The sequence below is a fragment of the Betta splendens genome, chromosome 1 (assembly GCF_900634795.4).
Source record: "Betta splendens chromosome 1, fBetSpl5.4, whole genome shotgun sequence".
In the NCBI taxonomy this organism is placed as follows: domain Eukaryota; kingdom Metazoa; phylum Chordata; class Actinopteri; order Anabantiformes; family Osphronemidae; genus Betta; species Betta splendens.
In genome coordinates this window covers 8,235,299-8,258,068 of record NC_040881.3, presented here as the reverse complement: position 1 = coordinate 8,258,068, position 22,770 = coordinate 8,235,299, and the positions used below count along the sequence as shown (strand labels likewise).

Sequence of the window (22,770 nt, the reverse complement as noted above, 5' to 3'; positions counted from 1 at the left end):
GTCCTTGGAGCAGATAATTATCAGGTCAACGCTATTTTTCCAAGTGTGTATGAATGTATAAAAGCTTTTGATATACATTGAAAGCCCAGAGGTGAAATCTCTGTAGACATGGCTCATAAGTTTTTTTTCCAGTGTGCTGGTGTCATGTTTGCTCCTTTTGTTGATGCTAGTTTTGATCTCGGCTTTAGTTGAATTGTACTTTGCTGTTTGAACTTGGGGTGCTTTTATATTAACAAAACACCTCAGATGAAAAAGGCAGCCGTTTCCTCTTCCTGTCTTATATATGTCTATATTTAGTGTTGTGTCAGTGAATCTGCAGCCGTGCCACAAGCAGTATGTGCAGCTGTCTTTAGTGCAAACGGGTGAGCAGACCACACCAGTGAAACAGTGTTAACAGAAGTCAAGTCTGTATATTAAAGCCCTTCAGATTATCACTCTAGCCTAATTCTGTTAAGGATTTTTACCACAGCCCAGTGCTGAGCCACACCCTTGTGTAACAACATTATGGAGCAATCTGAAATGGACGGGCAGGATGCGAGGGGATTTAGCAGCTTTTCAAACTCTGTGATATAATGATGGAGGCCATTAGCGCCTACTTTAGGCGAATAAACGATGGAGCCTGAGAAGGCTTGCTCACATTGTGCTGGATTAACACCCAGGAACTGGCTTCCTGTGAATTTACAGATGTGCTGTGTAGATTTTTTTAAGAAACCGTATTTCTTAGTCAAATATCAGTTTTGACGGCTAGAACTGCAGCGGTGCAGCTCCTTAGCAGCAGCGAGTTTAAGTTGAGTTTGAGGGAGAGCTTTGGGTTTTTCCCCCTCGCTCTGACACAGGGCCCCTTGGCGATTGGAAAGGCTGACACGCTGCTGCTGATGAAACAACTGCTGAAGTTCTGTAAAGAGCACAGAAGCAGAGCGGACAGAACCAACTCAAATTTGACTCTTTATTGAGTCTCATTGAGAACATGAGTTGACAAGCCTGAGTTTTATGATTTCAGTAAACTCTCACACGTCCATTCACTCAGTTTTGGATTTGTTTTGGACTGAAGGCTTTTTCTTCTAAATGCCTACATTGTTTGTCCTTGAAAACAACAGCGCTTGCTGGGTTTTAAGCTATTCACTCTCCCTTTGTATGTCTTCTTCCTTTTCATTGATTTCTATTGTGGTGCCTGCAGCTGCAGCTCAACGTCTAAAAAAAAAGCATTAACTTGAAGCTCTTGAGGACTTGTACTATAGGGAAGCGGACACTTTACTAAATTACAATCACAGAAGATAGACCATGTCACATTGGCAGTTTAGCTGACTTCACTGTTCACAGCCGAAATCCCAACACACATAACATCCTTTGTGCAACTCGGTATGAACCATCATTTAAGTGCAGAAAATAAACATGTGTTTGCAGAATACAATTAGAAACACTGGAGCTTCATTGCAGTAATTTATGCAATAAAAAATATTACAATTTAATCGTATTCATTAATGCAGTCAAATCTGTAGTATAGTAAATGATTCTTCCTCATTCCTAGCCACCCTTAGTTTTCCCTGGACCTCCGTTTAGGACCCCCCTCTGACACGCGTGCGCGCAAACTCACGCGCGCGCACTGAGCTCGGTTTGAATTTGACGTCACTGCTATTTTGCATAACCACCGGTCTCGCGCGTGTGATTGGGCGGCTCGCGGGATTTAACCTACGTGCGTCCCTACGACCACCGCTACGTATCGCTGCGCCTTCGATCCACAGCGCGACGCCCCGGTCACTCCCCCCGCGCGGCTCCATCCTTCATGTAGGCGCAGCGCACTGCCGCGGCTTAAACGTGGAGGGAAGGACACGGAGAGGGACGCCGACACGTAGCGCGGCTTCATTGTTAGTCAGGTGGAATCGAAGCCTCCGCGGACGCGTTTCACCGCAGGACGTGGAGCGAGCGCTCGTGTCCCCGGGAGTCTGGAGGAGCAGCGTTTGAAAGGTAGGGGACACGTAGTAACGGCTGCAGCGCGTGCGACATTACTGGAGTTAACGTCACACGTTGGCTTCGCTTCGCGTAGTGTTCTTCTATGCATAAAGTTCCCCCCCAAAAAAAACAGCGTTCGTTTGTTTTTTTCTTGTTGTTTTTCGAAGACCACCCTGGTTTTTAAACTAAGCAAAGCCCGCGGGGCGGTGGAGCCCGACGCCCTCTTTTGTGGCGTGACCAGTTGTGGCTGATGTGATGATGGACGTGTGGCGCTAGCATGGCCCCGTGCGGCAGGGCGGTGGTTTCGAGGCGTGTTACGCACGCACGCACGCACGCACGCGCACGTTTCTGTGGATGTGCGCTCGCGGGCAGCGGCCGGCACGCTGTCCGTACTATCGGTATCGATTTACCGACCGGCTTCACGCGCCGCTCTCGCCAAACTGCGCCGCTATTGTTCTGGGACGATGACCCTTTTTGGCCCTTTTTTTTTTTTTTTTTTTTTTTTTGCTCAACCGCGGAGCATTCCGTTTGTTCCCAGACACAAGCGGTGGTATTCAGGCTCCGCTCGAGGCTGCGAGGGAAGAAAAGGCACAAGCAACCGAAACAATAGGTCCAAATGTAAACGACCACCCAGCGGTTCTGGACTGGGTCTCAAAGACACATGAACTGTGCTGAACAGGAACACATCTTGCTCACGCACTCAAACTGTATCCAGGCTGTTTTGTGAACGATTTTTATATTACCTTGACTAATTTACAACAGGAGCCAGTGCCTCATATTTATTATGGGTTCAGGTGAAGTCTGCTATGACGTCATGATGTCTGACGTCTTCTTGTTGCTTAATAGAGATAATCTGTTTGTATTTACATCCGTGCCCACAATGTGATCCTAGGATTGATTTGACAGGAAGGAGACGGTGCACAGGGACCCAGGCTTTAAACCGGCTTCGCCTCTGTGATGGAGGGATGCTGCTTATCGGCCACTCTTGGCTCTCCGTCTGCATTACATAATCAGTGTCTTGCATTGCATTGCTTGGGTGTGGTGGGCGCTGTTTGGGTGTAGCAGCAGTGACTCCATCCTTGGCTGCAAACTGGTATTTGACACGCGCACGCTTCCTGAAGACGTGCTACTGTGTCATGAAGTGTGAGGTGTATTTTAGAGCCATGTCTCTGTCTTCCTCTAATTGCAGGACAACTGCTGCAGTTCCCATTTTAAGTGGTGAATTCTTCCAAAATCTCCCAGCATTTAAACTCTTGATGTGTCACAACAATAATCATGCCTTTTTAAAAAAAGGTGTTTTCCAGATTAAGGAAGAATTTCTGTTTGGGGTGAGTGCAACCCTAGAAGTCAAACATCCTCTTCGTGCTGAGGGAGAAACTGCCACCACTCTCTTTTGTTCTCATACATCCTGTATAAAGTTATGCTATCAATCTTTTTAAGTGTTATGGCTGGACCCAAACAGAGGATTAGATTTCAGGGAAACTGCTTTATCAAATAATTCTTCAAAAAGGGCAAGTTTAATTTAAACCTTGCATATTTAGTCATATCCAGCCTCAAACGTTATGGCATACAGTTTTATAGAGTACCTTCTTCCCATGTACACCGGTTTCCCTTTTCACTTCCTAAAAGCAAAGCGTGATTTAGTACTCCCTATGACCTTTCCTATGAGGATTAAGTAAGATGCTTTCCATGCATTATAAAAGGGAAGTTTTAGATTGGTTTTACTACAAAATTAGAGTAATACAAATAGGAACACAAACCTTTTTTGTAGGTGTGTTGTAAAATTTTATAGTAGATTTGTTTTGATTGACTGTTATTAAAGTAATTGTACTGTTATGTTTTTTTAGTCCTGGTTTACTTTTGATCTGTATTTCAGGCCTACTGTACTTCTGTGACTCAACTCCATGGTCACAGGTCTGACATAGTACAGGTGGGTGGTATTGCGACATTGGTAGAGTTTTGTAAATATTTCCAAATCTATGCTTGTGAAACAGGGCAATTGGGGGGAAAACAACTAGTGGCAGTCCCACACCAATGTACATTTGATTCCTTGCTCCAGCCTTCCCTGCTCCATCTATTTGAGGGCATTCAGTATTAACCGTGTCATTGTTCAAGCCTTAATGTTTGTTGTGCATTTCCTTCGTTGCTTTAGTCTCTCATTGTGAGGTGGTGTGATTCTCTAACTCTTAGTGTGGTTTGGAGACTGGCACTTTCCTGTCCATTAGGCTAAAACGCTGGCGCTGCATTTTATTTCAGACACGCCGTCTGTCTGCTGCTATGAAGCTTGACTTGGTGCACTGTAATTATTGACAGAGTCATTCTGCACTGTTCTGTTTGAGTTCTGTTTGCAGCCTTGAAGGCATTCTCTAATAAATATTTAACTGTGCTAGTTATTTAATTATTAATTTGAGGCATGTGAACAGTGGCTCATAGTAGTATTGTAGCGTGTCCTATTTGGGTGTGACCGTAAAGTAGCAGTGTTTAAAGCGCTGTAGTTATTGATGCTAGTCTGTCTAAATACACAGTCATGAAGGGTGGGGTGTGTGTGCTTCCACTGGATCTCATCCCTTCTCTGCCGGTCTCTCATATTCAGTAATGGCTTTGTGTTTCACACAGTTCAGTGATGTGACAGTCAGAAGTAGACAAGTGAGGTGCAGGTCAGTGTCCCAAGTGGCCTGACGTCACCCTGCCCAGTCAGGGGCACAGCAACTACTCTCGAGAATTATATCGATTGTCTGCCGGTTTGTATACACCCGGTTGGCATGCGGACAAGATTGTGAGTCGGGCCTGGCTTCTATTCATGAGGCTGATGCCAGGAGAGTTTTCTTCTACAGCCATTCTGTAAAATAAAGCAATTTGAATCACAGAAGATGTTTACTGTTGGGGTTTTATTTGCTTCTTGTGTCAGCAGTCTTCTACAACCCTCCTCCGTTTACCTTGTTTTAGAAAAGCAAGGGGGAAAGAACAAGGGGCAAAGGTCCTTCATGAGGAAACTGGTATGAGTTTTATGCTGTAATATGCCTTGTCCAAGTCTATTTTATGACCATGGAATCGTTTTATTGCTCCATTGTCTCTTTCACTCAGCCTTTTTGCTACACTTGAGGACATGAAATAAATTTAAACATTCTGGGTGCTTCATTTTAGTGTTTACATGATTCTCTTGGCAATGACGCGTGTACCTGGACAGCACACGACCCCCGATGGCACTTTAAATGTGTCTGGATACAGATGTATAGTTATGACGAGTGTGATGAACGCAGCCTTCCCTCCTGTTGTGGTTGGGTCACCCATGCCAGCTGCTCCTATGCACTGTTGCATTAATGAATCCACTCAACACCCACCCCCACTTCTTCAGGCACTATGCCTGAGGACATTAAATGCTGCATAGTTCAAACAATGGTGCTTGTCTGCCCCTCTTCTCCCCCCTCCCTGATACTACACCAGTACCGGACAAAGTTATACACACATTTAAGCTCCTACTGTACATTTAAGTCAGTAGTGTTGTTTTGACCACCAACCTTGATGGCAGCAGGGTCTGTCTATTCTTTTTTTGCCTCCTGACACTGCTGCTAAGTTTACGAACAGATTGTAACCCATTTTCCCGCAGCCTTTCAGACCGCCGCTCTGCCAGACGCCATAAGCCCGTCCCCTTTCACTGCCGCTCCCTTAAAGGCTAACTGGCTTAGTCCATTTAACTTGTAGCCACACTGTACCACCTGCTTCTAATGGGTGTCTTGAGTAGCTTAGTCACTCGGCACATGTTGGTGTCCTGTATGGAATTCATTAGAATGAGCTGCTTATGTTACAGCAGGCCAAACACTTCTGTCTGTTTTGTTTTTGCTCAGTGTGTGTGTGTGTGTGTGTGTGTGCACACGACCTTTTTTATGTTTAGTGTGTGTGTATGTGAACGAAACACTGACTTGGTGATACTGCAGACACTGTACTACTTCTATGTATGGTAACATGCAGCAGCAGACCTCTTTAATCCTAGAAACGATTTACTTTCACATTACACATGCCTTTGCTCTTCTAGTCATCCGTCATCACAGACAACATCTGCAAAAGTGTTTTATGCAGCTGTTTAAGACTGAGCTTTTATTTAGGAGCACCTCTTGTTTTTCTCTATCCACCCTGTGTCTCATTTTTTCCTTTTTTCTTTTATTACACTTCCTTGTACACACTCTTGCAGTGTACATCCTTCCTGTGACTATGCCTGAGACACAACCTGCATATTCCACTCCGCCAAACTGGTTTAACAGGCCAGTTTATGTTAAACGTCTGAAAGTGTTTCTCTCTCTCAGTAATGCAGAGATAAATAATACATGCCTGGCCTGTGGTATTAAAAGTATGCATGAAATAACAGGGCATTAGTTTTCCATGCAAGTTTGTTTAAATTTTCATTTTAGCAGCACTTGTTTCATTGTAAACACATTGTCTTGGACTTGTTACTCATACAGTGCACATGCATTCTTTAGCCTCTCTGACATTTTGCCTTCTACTTAATCCCACACACACACACACACACACACACACACACACACACACACACACACACACACACACACACAGCCAGCTGTCACTGTGTAGACCCAAGGCGTCTTGAGGAAGTTAGCTGGAATGTGGATGGACTGGATGCTTTTGATATACACTTGCTTTCACTTCCTACCTCTAATCACCTTGGAGCAAATGCAGCAATGTATTGATTGTAATGTAGAAACTTGACATTTATACAACTAAAGGAATTGGCTTCATGCAAAACATGAAAACAAAGAAATAACCAATATTCCTTTTTATCAATAAATCACTTGCAACGTATAATACCGTACATGTTTATAAAAAGCAGTAAAGTAAAATTACAGATCACATCAAACCTCCGCATCAATAACAGCCCCCTCCAGCAGTCTGCACAATGCATTCCAAGCCCCTGCCATGCGCTCAACTCAGCCAAATCCTGCTCTGCTTGTATTAGACACAGTATTAAAAGTGACCCATTTTGTCAGGCACCACTACTAATATCTAGATGTGAAGAGCAATAGACACAAGGTACAACAAATGTAATTAAACCACTTTAAAATATTATGATGCTTAAGACCATATTTATTTATATACAAGAGGAATGTGAATGCTAAAAAGATCATAGTGTTTCATTACCGCAGATGTTTTCTGACTTTGTTGTTTTAAAAAAAGAAAAGTGTCATGTCATGCTTTTTCAAAATGCTTTTTAAGTTTCTGGTTTCATTTTGAGTTTACAATGAAAGTGATGAAAGATTTTTCAATTGTAAAGAGCAGAAAAGAGAAACTGTGTCCTGCTTACTTTTGTAGAGTTTACCTATTTAAACCTGTTTGTTTTGATATTACTTTCATGTATTTCAGTATTTACTGGCAGATGATTCTCAGATTGAAGTGAGATGGTTTGTGCAGGGATTTACATCGTGTGTGTGTGTGTGTGTGTGTGTGTGTGTGTGTGTGTGTGTGTGTGTGTGTTTTTCTTCACTGTCATCCACTTGAAATTTCAAGATCCCACAAACCGCACAGTTTTTGTTTTGTGCAGATTACGCAATCCACTTGAAAATATTTCATTTTAATACGGGGTTTTAAAGGAGGCAAATGACTGGTCTACAGAACATATTTCTTGGCATGTTGTACTGCCGACTTCCTGTTTTTCAGTCTCTCAAATTCCATGGAGTGCTCTTGCCATAAATGGTATTTCCTTTGTGACATGTTATCATAGGAATAATGTGCAGAAAATAAATCTTGTGTTCTAGACTGAACCTGAACATTCTTTTTCATTCTGCTCTTTTACAGGAAAACAAATCTCAAGAGCCCCTGCCCATCTTTCAAGAGTTTAGTCTCCAATATTAGCATTAACATCTATTGAAGGGAATGAAACCGGATGGGGTTGCCATGGAAACCACAGAACCCACTGAAGTTGCAGGAGTAGCAGAGCAGTCCTCATCACAGGATAACCTAACAGAGGAAGCTGCAAGTAATCTAGAACCCAAAGCTGCTCCAAAGGCCAATGGCAAACCAGCGGCAGCAGACCTGGAAGTCCAACCAAAATCTGCCACAACTAAAACGCACCCCACCGTCAAATCCACTGGGTCCTCTGGAGCTAACTCACGACCGGGGACTGCTTCGCATCGCACGGTGAATGATGTCAAACCCTCTAGCCATGCTTCTTCAGTTACACTTAAGAAAATGCCGACAAAAGCAGGAGCTGTACCTAAAAAGCCTTTGGGTGGGACCACAGTTCCTACTACAGCCAAGAACCAAACTAGAGTGCCTGAGAAGAAGCCCCTTGGACCTACTAGGACAGCCTCTGCTGCCGTCACAGTAACAAAGGGTACCAAGCCAACAACCATGAATGGGACTGCTAAGAAACCAGTAGCTGAGACTGTTGCAAGACCCAAAACCACAGGTGTGTGTGTGTGTGTGTGTGTGTGTGTATAGGACATGCAGTGGTGATAGATTCCTGTTTTTGCTGTTTTGACAATCTGACTACATTTTTGTTTTCTTTTTTATACAAGGTCTTACAAGCAGACCATTGGCACCCACGGCCCCAAAACCCAGTACGTCGACTACAACAAGGGCCGTTGGTGCTGGTGTTTTAAAGACCACAAGGTAGGCCTCAATATAGTACAATACAGGTGCTTGAATGTGTCATTAGGTCTGTAAACAAGTTATGTGTCTGGGGAAACCCCTATACCCTTTTTGCTTTCAACTTGTTCTTATCTTTGCCTTCTCTTTGAGATCTGGACTAGTGGTCCTCTTTTCAGACTAGATGAGAGGGTGCTTATCTTGATTCCCTGAAAGGGACCAGTGGAGAACGATGTCCATTATTGCGTTTGAGCCGTTATTGAGTCACATTTCACTTCGAGTCTGAGTCATGTTAGCATAAATAACCTGACACAGAAGCCCTTAACAGAGTCAGTGATACTGAAGAACTGCTGCTTTGTCTCAAACAGACCCACGGCAAATACTAGCTCATACCCCCTAGGGCATAGAGCTATTAACTGGGATCTTAATCCTTCTCATACTTTTCTAGTAGTTGAATTTGAAAGATGCAGTTTTACTGAAGTTTCTTTTGATCATTTGGCTGTTACAGCATTTGAGCATTGCCTATTGTTGTCTTTTCAACTGGCAAAATGTTGGTAAACACCTTTTTATACTTGCTATACGTTTCATACTTGTGCACATGGGGAAAATCTAAGCACCTTTAACATAAATATCTAATGATTATCATAGATGCACTATTTTCAATTTTTACAGTTTTACAATGTCTGCCTACAGACACATTGACTAACACCTGTAAAATGTAGCCCTTGCTTTCCTCCAGTGGTGACTTATAATAACCTTGCATTGACAGAGCAGTTTGTCTTTGCCTCAACCCCCACCATCATCAGTCCTTCCTGCCGTCTGTGCATGTTTGGTGCTTGGTATTTTGCCAGGATCTCCTCAAGCCCTCCTTGCAGCCAGCTTACTGTATGTCTTGGATGGATATACATTCACTGTTAAGCTGCATGTAGAGTGAGAGTCAGTTTAAAAAAGCTGCAATGAATAGATATATAGACATGTAACACTCGCAAGCAGCAATGTACCTGATTCAAAAACAGTTCTGGGATGCGTAATCAATGCAATCACTGACTTTAAAAAGGTTTGGCCTTCTTGCAGTCCAATCTTTTCCTTCAGTGTATTCTCATTGGGGAGGAAACAATGTTGCATCTTGGCAGAGAGCAGGATTACTTTTCAAACAACCCATTAGAGGCGGTGGGTGCAGGGATCCTCGTCAGCTCGCTGCTTAGGCTGGAGCACTTCATCTAAACTCTCCACTTACTGTTGTCAAGGCACAGGCCAGATCAGAATTACATGGACTGCATTTTTTTTTACACTCGGGATAAAATGTAAAGTAAAACGTAAGAGATAACAAAGCTGAGAAGATGCAGGTTAGTGTTTCTGTGCTGACCTGATGGAACAATCCTGTATATGGCTATAGTGGCCCTCATCCTGCCTCAGGACTGTGATTTGTATTGATTTCAATCATTTGTTGGCAGGAAGAGTAATCCATACTCATAAATGACAAAAGAATGAAAAGTCACTGGTAGTCACAAGTACAAACATGGGTTTATCTATTGCTTTGGTTGCTTTTTGATCTATGATATAAATGATGCATGTGTGTATATAGAGGATGGTTACACTGTGGCTGTCAACTCCCTATGACCTCTCCATCCAACTAACTTTAATGAATGCACTTTTTTTTCTACCCTTCTCCATTCGGTTTGTGTTCTAGATGGGATTTCTACTTTATTATAGTGTTTAGGCTGCGCATTAGAAGCCAAATTACAATCTGAACCCTGTGTCTGCTAGCAGCCAATTACCGTGTCCCTCAGCCATGAGTCCATGTCAGTGCATTTCTGAGAAACAAATGGTCATTGTAATGGTTATTGTATTGTGGGAGTGGCATCCGTGTGTAGGCAGACTACTCCACTGGAAGTCATCAAAGTCAGTGTGTCTTTGTCTATTAATGGGATAAATGATGTAGAACATCAAAGTAGACTGTTCCTGTAAATCCTACAAAAAGGGAAACGAATATTACACTTTTTTTTAAGTTAGTGATGATTAGCATTCTTTTTAATCTCTCTGCTATCTTGTGTGTACCTCAAACTGTGACAGCGATCAAGTGTGCAAAATAATTTCCCTCTGGAATTAATACATTTTTTTTTTATCTTTAATTTTACTAGCGCCACATAACAGACTTTAATTACAGTAACAACTCACTGAGGTTTAGGGAGTTTACGTTAAGAGTTGTACGATCTAGTGAGAAGAAGCTACTAAACAGTTTAAATACAAACTGTTTAAGCCTTTTGCTGCTCAATGCGTTAGTAGTCACCTCCATTCCCTTCTCTTTTACTTTATTTTGATATTTGATCCTCTCCTGTGCTCTCTTGAACCTTGTATCTTGTTTTTTTGACATTTTTAAAGTATGGCAGTATTAGATTCCTATTGTGGTTAATTTATTTATGTTTACAAATGCATTTAAGTGGAGCACCTTGTTTCATGCCAGCATTGGAACTTTTCAGTGCCATTAAAGCAGAATTTGCTCGTTTTCCAGACCTGCTACCGCTCTCTCAACATCTCGATCAGCATCTTCCACATCAAGGCCCGGTTTAGCTGCTACCAAGCCTCCAGCCAATGTCGCTACAAAAGCAGTTCCAAGGGTGACCACAGCAACATCTACTGGAAAGACTGCTACAGCACAAGCTCCTAAAATTGCACCGACAAAGAAAGGTTTGGAAATATTAGACCAGCAGAGTAACTCTGTATCCTAGAGCGTTACTTTTACACTGACACTTGAGTGATTCAGAATTTTTTTTAGATGATACATTTATATTTTAATTTTTTTTTTATATAGATATCTGTCGACCAGCTCCAGTGCCTAAGAAACCTGCAACAGCCACGTCAGTTCCCAAAAAACCAGAACCCTCTAAACCCGTAGCTACCGTTAAGCTCAATTCTGCCTCCAAATGGTCTGCAACAGCCAAGGCGTCAGAGAAAACTCTGCAACCTGTGAAACCTTCCACAAAGAAACCCGCAGCTGCTGTTAAAGTCCTTTCTAACAAACCACCCTTTGGACGAACCCCACCGGCCTCACCCGCCAACAAACCTGCCAATAGTGTGTCTCAGCCGAAACCTGGAACCAAACCAACTCAGGCAGTCTCCCCTTTCACTACTGTCAAAAAGACGGGGGTTAGAGCCATTCCCACAGCAGGTGTGGAAGGTCACGCACAAGGTCGTGTTGTCGCGCCATTGGCGCCTTCTGCAACTGAGAGTGTACTAGTAGAAACGGAGGGTGCCGGGGCGGTCCCGCAAGAGCCAGTCCTTGCTGCCTCTACACCAGAAGTATTGGCCCAGAGGGTTGCACCTCAAGAGTCTGTGCTAAACCAAGAATCTGCTCCATCTCCTCCACAAAGTCCTGTGAGGACAGCTTCACCACAATTGTCTCCACCACAAGAGCAGGTAGAAAGCAGCGCTCCTTTACTAACAGTCCAGGAGGAGATCTCTGTCCCAGCTGAGCAAACGAAACCACTTGCTGCCTCCCCTCTATACGCGTCCAATGAGCCTGTTCTTTTGTCGACAGACCAAACCCCATCTACATCCAAATCGCCTCAAACAGCGGCAAATGTTGGCCTACAGATAGCTGCTGCTGCTGCTGCCAATTTAGATGAAGAGGAGGATGAAGAGGAGAGGGAGGGAAGCCAGCTTGTGTCTGTGTCTGAAATGAGCGGTACCACACAGCCAACAGAGGAGTCTCGTCCTGAGTCGGCAGGTCTAGTTGGTGGATCTGCCTGGCGAGCTGCCGGCGCCCTGCTCTCTGAGCTGGACTCTGAGGATGTGAGCGGCAGCCAGCAGGGGGCGTCTGAATTAAGTGCCCCTGGTGTCTTGGAGGGCACAGAAAGTATGGATGATCTGGGAGATGGCAGTCTGAAAGGAGCCATTGATATGGAAGGAGCCTCAGCAGGTTCACCTGACTTTGAGAAGGTTCCTGATATACCAGCAAATGACTTTGACGAGGATGAGGATGATGACGACAATGATCGCGTGTGTGACATGGATGTGGGCTCAGAGCAGACTGATGAACCACAGCGAACCAGGCATGACAATGATGTCGATGAAGAGGAGGAGGAGGATAATGATGTGGAGATGGCTAGTGAGGGAATAACGGAGAGCGGACTGGAAAGCTATGGCAATGCAGATGAAGATGACTTTGCTGAGGATGAAAGGCTAGACAATTTGAACAGGGTGGTCCAGCCCCCACCCCCCCCTCCCCTGCTGCCCTCAGCCCCTGCTGCTCAGTGGGACCAACCAAACCCTTTTTCTGACCCCTGGGCAGAACATTTCCAGCATGTACCCGAGCAAACCTCTCAGTGCGAAAACGTGGCAGGAGCAGCTGCAGCAACTCCTTTGGCAGATTCTGAAACCCCAACACAGACCCCAGCACATCTAGAACTGGGATCTGCACCTTGTGTTTCTGAAAACCAAGACGTTTTCCATCCTTCCTCTGGCAAGGATGCATCCAACGGTCTGGATGACCAGTTGAACTTGGATCAGTCCAGCCCAGCCCCAATGAAAACCTCTCCCCCAGCTGCCCTCTCTGCCCCAGGCGTGCCTCCGTCAAGCACTGCGAGCAGTGAAACCAGCACGCCTGAGGAGCTTGGAGACTACAATCAGGTTGAGAAGCTTCACCCCCAAGATGCACAAGGCCCAGTGCTTTCTGGCCAGGCTGACCTGGCCTGTGAGAACCTCGACATTCCCCTGGAGAATGAGGAGGAAGCAGAGACCCTGCCTGCTGACGACGTCCTGGAAGGCCCTGCAACAGCCCCCACATCCAATCCCTCCTCAACCTCAGTCACGGAGGACGAGGCCAGTGACACGGAGGGAGAAGCTCAGTTGAATGATTCCCTGGAGCGCTCCACGACTGGCGACGCCACCTTTGAGTGCCAGACGTCCTCCCAGCGCTGCCTGTCCACTGTGGAGGAGGGGGATGAGGTGGAGGATGCGGAGCGCGGTGGGGGAGATGACACCACTCCACCTTCAGCTACCTCGTTGGCCTCGTACGGCTTCGACTCCACGACCACGGCTTCAAACTCGCACGCCCAGTCGACCGGGGAGAGCTGCATAAAGAGCCCTGGCATCTTCTCTCTGGAGGAGCTGCCTGAGGAGGCCAAGGAGCCCGCTTTCATTGCACAGCCCTGCCTTGCAGAACAACAGTACATCGAGTGTGGGAAGCAGGAGGGAGGATCTGAGCATGTCAAGGGTGACGAACCGGGATCAGACGAAGCCCTGGATCCTGTGCCAGCCATAGGCACTTTGCAGCAGCAGGAGGAAATCCCAGATGAAATCCAGCCTCCCTACTATTCTATCTGTGAAAAGACTGCAAACGTTTATGCAGGTAATGTATAGTTCATCTTCCTAACAGCCCCAGTGTGTCATGCTCCAGCCTCTCCACAAGATCTCACTGTTAGAGCTTCTGATGTCTGTGCTCCTCTTAACGTCTGGGGGTGGATGTAAACTAAATTAATCAAAAAAACAAGCAAAGAGGAAAGCAATGGTTTTCCCTATCTCGAGATATACGATATAGTGTTTCTATTACGAGTGTATGGCTTAAATTCCTGTATGTGCAATAGCTATTTACTGCTAGTGTGTGAGTGCCCAAACAGTGGTTCCTGTTTTATCTAACACTTGATTGTGTGGTTGTCCTGAACTGGCATGGATTTGATGTGCTGTGCAGCTCTTAAAGAGGGAAAATTAGCAAATTAAGCAAAACAACAATGTTTAATTGTTTAATCTTTTTTTCATGTGTATTTATCCAAATCCTTTTTTTACTGAAGAATCTGGTAATTAAAATGCATTTGATTGTGTATTCATGTTTTCTCCTTCCTTATGATACAGGCTCTTTCTTATCCTCAATCACTCAAACATCTCTTCTTGCACTTTAAATTGTACCTCAGCTTCTTTTGTTTCTCCATTTTTTTTTTTTCAAAGTAATGAACCTTTAAAGCTTTAAATAAAGATTAGATTTTTACCATGATGTATTTTGACCGTATGGTTTTATTGAAATGGGCACTTGGGTTAATAGGAGTGTAAAGCATATTTGAAATATAGATCTATTCCTGGTGATCATTTCAAACTCAATCGCTCACTCAGGAACCATGTAATCTGCCAACAATGCCTTACTCCCACCGTGCACTTACCCAGTAAACGGTGTAATACATGTCCAAGCCCAAAGACTTGGATCAAAACCCACATACCTGGAATGACTGCTGAGAACTGATCTACATCACCAGATCGTCTCGTCTCTTCATGGATCAAACTTCAGACAGTCGAGCGGTGACGAAGTTTGACATTTGATTGTCCGGCATCAAGACGGCCCGGCTCTGCTCATTCTGCTGCTGCAGCTGCTGCTTTAATTTCCCTCCAGCCGTCTGTGGGTGTGTTGGTGCAGCAGCTTGTTTCTTATACCTTGGTTGTCATTCTTGCTGCACTGTACTGTTAATGGAGCTTATGCATGTGACTATTGCACAATGATTTTCATCTCATTAAACTGGATTGGTCTGTTCAGGTTCAACCAAATAGCTTGGTTTTAGGATTGCACTCGTGTTGGTAACGGAGTTTAACGGTTTCCTTCTAAAGCCAAGCTATTATTTATTTCAGTTTTCTTTTGATGCCAGATGTCTGTGAATGCATGGGAAGCTTTTGCATGTGTCACTGGTTGACTAACTATAAACTTCATTCATACAGTAAATGACCATGTAAGCCTGCAACAAGCCTTTCTGTAGTTTGAGTATTTAATAGGGATTGCATATACAGGAAGTTGGCTTTCTTTTTTGCACACCTTTTTGTTTGACTTTTTTTTAAATTATATGGAGGAAAGAATCCTCCCTAAGTTCTCCACTTTGAACCAGTCACCACCCCCAGTCTGCTTTAGTTTGGGTCACTTTTTCTTGGTGTCTACACTTTCTAAATCAATGTTGTGGCTTTACTTCATCCAATTCTGTCACTGTGTTTGAGAGCTTGCAAACAATAATTTGAAGTATGAATATATAGTTAACTGCTGGTCAGTTTGGCTGGTTTGGTTTTCACAGTGCTTCCACTGTTTAACCCCCCCCCCCCCCCCCCCCCCCCCCCCCGTACACCCTTCTGCTTGTCCACTGCACTGCTGTCACTGTCCTGCTGCCTGTGACTTCTATTTTATAACACCAGGCTACTGTAATCTTCCTTCCCGCTTCCTCTCACACACAGGCTTCACTGCCCTCCCACACCCTCACCGCCGTGATCACTTAGCACACCCCAGAACCTACTGCGACGTCATCAAACCGCACAGCGCCGCCACCGCCACAGCACCAAAGCTGACCTGCGCTGACCTTCCACCCCGGAGTCCAGGACAGAAGGCGCTGAGCCCGCAGCTCCGTAGGCTGGAGCAACACCAGCGACAGCTGCTGGAGCTGCAGCAACGCAGGGAGCAACAAAGCAGGCCGCTGGAAGAGGCGGAGCAGGAGAGGAAGAAAAGGGAGGAAGAGGAGCAGAGGAAGAAAAAGGAGGAAGCAGAGGAAGAAATAAAAAGGAACAGAGAGGAGGAGCGGCGGATGCGAGAGCAGGTGGAACAGAAGCAGAAGGAAGAGGAGGAGCTCAAGCAGAGAAGAGACCTTGAACTGCAGCTCCAGCAGCAGCAGCAGGAGCTGCAGCAAAGGCAGCAACTCATGCAGTGGCAGCAGGAGCTGGAACAGTCTAACAAAGGTCAGACAGTGATGCTGTCTCCCTCCACTGGCCTCTGCACCATCTATGAAGCCCTGGAGAATAGTGAGGAGGAGGAGGATGATGAAGATGACGATGAAATAAAGGAGCACAACACTAAAGGGATTGAAGAGACCAAACCAGATGGATTAAATCAGGAGATAGTTAATTGTGAAACATCAGGTCAAGACTCCCGTCCTCAGCCGGACTCCCCCCAGACATCCAACAGTCTGTCCCAGGACGACCCAGACTCATCCCCCTGTCCTCCCGAGTCTCCAGAACAGCCTCCGCCCCTAGACCTGGACTGGGGCAAGAAAGTGGACATAGTCCAACAGCTGATCAATCAGACCCTGCTGCTGAACGGAGACGGCTGCTCGTCTCTGCTGCTGCTGCCAGGGGGCACGGGAGGCACGCTAAGCCCCCTGGAGAGCAGCCTGTGGCCCAGCCTGCTGCCGCCCCTCACCCCCCCCTCTGCCACTGTCACATCTGTTAGTAGTTTTTCCCCAGAGGCCACTGGGAGCTCCCCACAGGGGGAGTGGACAGTGGTGGAGTTGGAGACACACCACTAACACTTACATGCTACTGCACATTACTGTATTCAAATACAGAGAAAGTAGGCTGGTTTCATGCTGGACTTGGATGGACCGATAAATTCGAATGTCAAAGAGCCAAATTATATTCATCCATTAGGTGACCTGATGGTAGTGTAGATGAATGGTTCCCATCAGTTAAAGATTTCCAGATGGGAGAGCGGGGGATAAAGAGCGACCACACATTTTGAATAATTACTGTAGCTGAAGTGGTCACGCTGATAAAATAAAGCCTGTGATAAGGTCTGAAGCACTGATAGACTCATTTGAGTGATACGTGATTTGTAACTGTATTGTGAAAACGAGCACAGAAGTCATTAATGTGCTAGTGGTGCTACAGTTTAACAATTGACTTTTCTCTGAGCCCGTAGGAACATGTCGTCTTTCTAAGTTTATCTACTTACGCAAGTAAATATAGTAAAAGATCGAAGCTTTGACTCCAGATGCATAGTTTAGTTTAACACTGAATCATTGAAATGTTTATATTTTGTTAATGAGAACGTCAAAACACTTTATTCTGCATAAAACAGTTTAATGAAATCTTACCTTTATTCAAGCATTTATGTTGACTTTTCCGTTTTCAATACAGTTGCTGTGTAATTGTAGCATCTACACATACTAGGATCCTAATAACTGTAGAATATAAGCTACCTCCAGTTGTCAATCACCCAGAAATTCAGTGTTGCCTCAGAAACGGTCAGTAGGAAAGTTTCCATGCAGCCAGTGCAGATGTTGAGTCTCTGTTATACAGAAAGACCAACACCACACTGCAGCAGTGAAACCTTTACCTGTCGTCTTCCACCACTGACATCCTACAAACTTGCATGCTGACACTTCATTCATCCTAAGCCTCACATAATGAAACCAATTACTGACAGACTTCCATGATGCATCCATGGAAACTGGATTGAACCTTAGTTTCTTTATGCCAAATCTTTGTGCCATGAGTGGACACATTTACACTCTGATGGTGTCAACTGCCACGATCAGTCCAGTGTAAACTGACTGGTCTGCTTTAATTTGTTTTTGTCTCGTATATTCTATTTAATTGAAGCAATAATGTTTATACATGCATTTATTTTCCTTTATGAGCCAGAAAATATACTGGAGATGTCATGCTACTGAAAAGTGATAAAAGATCACTGATACTATGCGAGTAACCTGAAGTCAAATATTGTAATTATATTTTGATTTTAAAGGCCTAGACACTGTCAGATAGGGCTCCTGTTATCCTTTACTCTGTTTCGTTTGGTAATTGAAGGAAATCATCCTTATTTCCTTTTGAAACCCACAGGGGGCATAATGAGGTTTTTAGGTTGCAAACACACACAGCATTGTCTTAGTGGATAAATTCAATTGTGCTGATAGTTATTATTTGTCTCCCTTAGTTTTGCTCACACTTTAGATGATGATACTTCTATCACAGACTACAGATAGATGATAGTTCAATAGATAGTAGTCAACACTACTGTGACATTCAGGGGTCATGGTATTGGATGATTTTGAGGGAAAGGTGGTGGTGTTTTATTACAAGGAGATATTGGGAGGACTCAGGTCATTTTGGGTGATTCATGTATTATTGTTTGTTTATAATTGATGACACTGTACGCTGATGTCAGTCTGTTGTGCGGGTCCTGGGTGTATTCAACGTCACTGTAGCACCAAACAGGTTCTTCAAATCCAAATTCTATCATTTCTAAGATTCCTATAGATTTGACCGGAGGATGAAGATCCTTACAATTACACAGGAAGAAACACGCTGTCTTCCGGTTTTACGGTAGAACCGCTAAAATATTTACAACGGGAAGCTAAATGAACAGGTTTGGCATCCAGTCATTTTCCAACGACTCGTCTTGTCTGATTGTCTTTGTGCACTACAGCATATAGAAAAACCTCTATACCTAGCTTCCCCACTTTATTGTCCAAGTTTGTGTTGAAGCAGAGATGCAAACAGGTGTTTGTGTAATGTCATTTTGTGTTCCTGTACATCCAGGTTGAACACGTAATGTGTTTTTCACAAAGCTGGACTTTTTTAAATGTTCGATTTGCCTGGATTCTGTTTTCTGTGAACTTGTGTGTACTGTTTATGACTGATCACTGTGATGAAGGGAAGCCCCACTTTAGTTTTGTACTTTACAGATTTAGAATATAGCAGCCCTTTCTGCGTCGTATATAGATCTTCTTTATGAGAATGAGATGATTAGAGAATGAATGATGCTGGTTGTAAATGTTTGATTTTATTCTTCACTTTGAGTAAAAGCCTTTTTTATGCCCACAAAACAGAACTCATGAGCTGAACACTCATTGCCAGGTCAAACAGAACAAAGCTGAACACCTTAATTTCATACTTGGCTCAATTTCAAATCTCTTGTTGGACATTAATTTATTAAAAGGAAGTGAAGTATACATGTACTAATTCAAATGACTTGAATTCTTTGAAATAAAGTAAACTGGGTTTTTCACTTGTGAGGCCCACATTATGGCAGCTTATTGTAAAGATTTCCTAACTGTCTTTGAATTTCTAAAAGACAAATCTGTTATTATTTCAATACATTGGTAAATTAATAAAAGTTTTTTTTTAAATAAAATGCTTGAGCTTCTTTGCAACGGAATGTGTAAACTGACCTTTTCTTTCAAATTCTTAAAATCTGAATCAACAATAGAACATTTAAAAGTATTTAAAAAAACCTAACATGAGGCAGTACAACTTCTGAACTGGTCCAGGCTCCACATACTGTAAATCCTATAAAACATGCAGTAAACATGCAACAATGAATCCTGCTGCTCATGCAAGGGCCCATCAGTGTGTGGTCTGCTGTGACAACAGCAGCTGCTGCAGGCAGTCTGTGGCATTGCAGCTAGTTGGTTCAGCACTGCCTAGAAGCAACAGCTTGTGGTAGGTGGCCTGGGGAACCTCACACAAGATCCTAAAATACAGCAGCCAAAGAACCTGAGAAAACCTGTTGATAAGCTATCAGACCTAATGATAACAATCGGGGATGTGAGTAAGACACAGTAATTAAGACTCAACATGTTCAAGAGCTGATATAGATGAAGAAAAATACCATTCATAGATGTCATCTGTGGTGGGGTTGGGGTCCACCTGCACCCAAAGACCAATAGACCACATTCTCTCTTTGTTACTGTGTGTGCTGCTGCTGCTGCTGCTGCCACCCTCATCAGTCAGTGCATGTGTGCTGGGAATGTCCTCGTAGCACAGGAAGTAACTTCAAGGACACAAACCAGATTAAAGAGTTCTTATTAGAAAAAGCTATTACTAGTAGCTTGTAGGAGCTTTTATGCTGTAAGATAAGGAAGAGAGGAAATGGAGGATGGAGACTCATGACATTCTGACTCACTACTCATTCTCTGCTTGCTTCTCTGTGCTCTGTCCACCCTGCTCCTCGCTTATTTGCTGCTCGGCCTGGACCCGCTCCACATTCCAACGCATGCGTTTGTACAGGCCAGTGTTGATCTGTGCCAGGTAAGGCATCGGCTTCCAGTAGCGGAACGTGGTCAGCCTCAGGTGGCCCAGCTGAGCCTGGCCGAGGCAGAAGGGAGACACGCTGGAAACGAAAACGCAAGTGGAGAATGTTGAACAATAAGTGAGTATGAAAAAAAGGAAAAAAAAAGGTTTGACAATGCAAACGCTTAAATTACAGGCTTATATGTGCAGCTCATGTGATCTGCATGACTTTGACTTGAGGGTTGGGTGGTGCAACATTTACATTTAAAGATATGAAGCCCAAACAATAAAGAAAATCTGCTAAAACGTAATAGGATAAATGTGTCTTGTCTCTGTCCCTGTGTGCATGAGTGTGCAAGCACCTATTAGGGTCGGTATCGTCCACACAGAGGAGATCGTAACTGCAAAAGGTCAACACCAGCTGCTCCAACCTGTCACACAGCTGCTGAGAAAACTCACACAGCTGCACAAACACACACACACGCGCACGCGCGCAAACACGCACATACAGTAACATATAACATATAACAAAACTGGTTGTTGTGAGAAATGTAAGTCTGTTGCTTTCGATCAAGACATACAATGTGAGCCACTCAGCGGTGCTAATTATACAACAATTTGGGATGTGTCTCTGAAACAGACATAATAGGCATTTCATGGTGATTAAGTCTGCATAATTGAATCACACATCAAATCTGCCCACCTTCATGCACTTTCTCAAATGTGCTTTTTCGTTTTCTAATTGACGCCTTGTAACGGGGACGACGAGGGGCCTCGTGCTCCTAGCTCCCGCCTCCAGGTCGCTAAAGAAGGGCTGACAGCTCTGCAACAGCGTTTGTGCTTTAGCAGCAACGGTTCTTCTCTCTTGATCACTTTGTCTGGGAAATAACACAAATACCGTGTAAAAGAGCAGGAATGCCTGAATAATATCAGTCATATCATTACCACAGGCTGGGCCCCTACCCAGCCAGAAGGCCAAATTGCAGGTCATTCGCTTGCTTAATTAAGTATTGGAGCTTGAAATTCATGGAGTGGACGCTGTCGTTCATGTCTTCGACGTCCAGACAGCTGCAGAGTGCGGGATCGCCACGTTGGGGCGTCAGAGCAACGTCGGCCAACAGCAACCACTGCTTGTCATCCACCTCTAAGAGACAAAGAGACATTCAAGTGTGTGTCCATCGTCCAAATTTGATATCACTAAAAATATAATGGATGTTTGGTTGTTGTATTGCTAACGTTACACTATGGACAAATGGGTTCAATGTGAAGACCCTAGAACAATGAGGACATGAAATGAATGATTCGACCTGTTGGTCCAGAGTCTGGAAGGCTCTCATTGCCGTCTGTCTCCGGCCCTCCACCACCACCACCACTCCGGTCCCCGTGTGCATGTTGTCCTAACTGTGGGTTTTCGACCTGGGACGCAACCTGAACTTCACCGTCTGGCATGCTCTTAGCTGACAAGTCGCTGTTTCTTGGGACGCCTGTCATGTGCGGTCACTCGTTAGCTAACGAAGCTAGTCTTTTTAGTCAACGTCAGCGCTGTTCGCTAAAACAATGTCAGAAAACAACTGCATAGTAGTTAGTTTTTAGACCAGTCATCGCATTTAAACACGATATAACTATGCACTTATGTTGCAACCTGTAGGTTAAAGCTGTAGGTTTAATAACAGATGAGCAGACTTTAGCTAATGTTAGCGCCATAGCTAGTAGTTGAGCTAACGTACCTTTCCTCAACGACAGTGTCCTCAGGTTTTTTGGCGTACGAAAGGTTAAAGGTCGTCGTGTTAAAAAAAAAAAAAGAAAATTAATGGCTTTCGTTTAGCTTTATATTTGTATTTACCTTACAATAACTTTAAATAATTTTCACTTGTGATACAAAGTATTTGGTTGTCATGGCACCGATCATAAACTGTAGAGGAGATATATATTATATATACACAGTCCTTCAGTAAAATCATACTAGCTAATGCATAGGATATAAATTTGCAACGCATATTTTTACTTTATGTTTAATATGAAATTAGAAACCATAATTTATTTATTAGGAACTAATGGCCACGCTGTCATCACCCCTACCCTCTCAAAGTCTGCCATTTAGATAATGTATACAGAAAAATAGATGCATGTGTATCATCTTTTTGACTTGACTTAATTAAAACTCCTCACAAACTGTAAATAACTAAATATTTTAGTGTCACTTGTAACTGGACATTTCCACATGACTGTTTTCAATACATGTTGTGTATATCCTAAGCTTACACCTGCTTCCTTTCCTGTATTCCTGCTGGCAAATTTCCATTTTGCAAATCAGCTATGCAAATGTGGTCTAGTTCAGCTTCTCTAGCAAACTAAATAAACTCACCACTTAATATTGTCTAACCCTATATTTACTTTTTCTCTATTTGTGTAGTTTGTATTTTTCACGCCCCCACACACCCAGAGTGAGATTACTGATTGTGTACTAGATCAACC

At 43.9% G+C, this 22,770-nt stretch overlaps 2 protein-coding genes across 7 annotated transcripts; one reads left to right on the top strand and one right to left on the bottom strand.

Annotated features, from left to right (window-relative positions):
• The first annotated feature begins 1,647 nt into the window (after positions 1-1,647).
• Positions 1,648-19,436, top strand: prr36a (proline rich 36a). The gene is made up of 6 exons (XM_029164320.3): positions 1,648-1,965; positions 7,756-8,368; positions 8,478-8,571; positions 11,060-11,235; positions 11,360-13,897; positions 15,748-19,436. Exons 2-6 carry the CDS (start codon positions 7,834-7,836, stop codon positions 16,806-16,808), a joined length of 4,404 nt encoding a protein of 1,467 aa, XP_029020153.1. The 5' UTR covers positions 1,648-1,965; positions 7,756-7,833; the 3' UTR covers positions 16,809-19,436.
• On the bottom strand, positions 19,047-22,202 carry c1h19orf67 (chromosome 1 C19orf67 homolog). Of its 6 annotated transcripts, none has more exons than XM_029164354.3 (8): positions 22,023-22,202; positions 21,603-21,844; positions 21,259-21,439; positions 20,999-21,173; positions 20,658-20,758; positions 20,189-20,395; positions 19,895-20,056; positions 19,047-19,756 (listed from the first exon to the last, which is right to left on the bottom strand). In XM_029164354.3, the coding sequence occupies exons 2-8, from the start codon at positions 21,784-21,786 to the stop codon at positions 19,630-19,632; spliced, it is 1,137 nt and encodes a 378-aa protein (XP_029020187.1). In that variant the 5' UTR covers positions 21,787-21,844; positions 22,023-22,202; the 3' UTR covers positions 19,047-19,629. The 6 variants fall into 6 exon arrangements, with proteins under 6 accessions (XP_029020187.1, XP_029020198.1, XP_029020216.1 ...); XM_029164365.3 differs by having other exon boundaries at positions 21,603-21,779; positions 22,023-22,201; XM_029164383.3 differs by lacking the exon at positions 21,603-21,844 and having other exon boundaries at positions 22,023-22,199.
• Between the last annotated feature and the right edge of the window lie 568 nt (positions 22,203-22,770).

Bases quoted from the DNA above. Each gene is read 5' to 3' on its own strand.
- prr36a (XM_029164320.3), top strand. From the start codon at position 7,834: ATGAAACCGGATGGGGTTGCCATGGAAACCACAGAACCCACTGAAGTT. The intron at 8,369-8,477 runs GTGTGTGTGTGT...TTTTTATACAAG, and splicing joins TGCAAGACCCAAAACCACAG to GTCTTACAAGCAGACCATTG. The intron at 11,236-11,359 runs GTTTGGAAATAT...TTTTTTATATAG, and splicing joins AATTGCACCGACAAAGAAAG to ATATCTGTCGACCAGCTCCA.
- c1h19orf67 (XM_029164354.3), bottom strand. From the start codon at position 21,786: ATGACAGGCGTCCCAAGAAACAGCGACTTGTCAGCTAAGAGCATGCCA. The intron at 20,759-20,998 runs GTGGGCAGATTT...GTGTTTGTGCAG, and splicing joins ATTTGAGAAAGTGCATGAAG to CTGTGTGAGTTTTCTCAGCA. The intron at 19,757-19,894 runs GTATTTTTCTTC...GCTGTATTTTAG, and splicing joins ACAGATGACATCTATGAATG to GATCTTGTGTGAGGTTCCCC.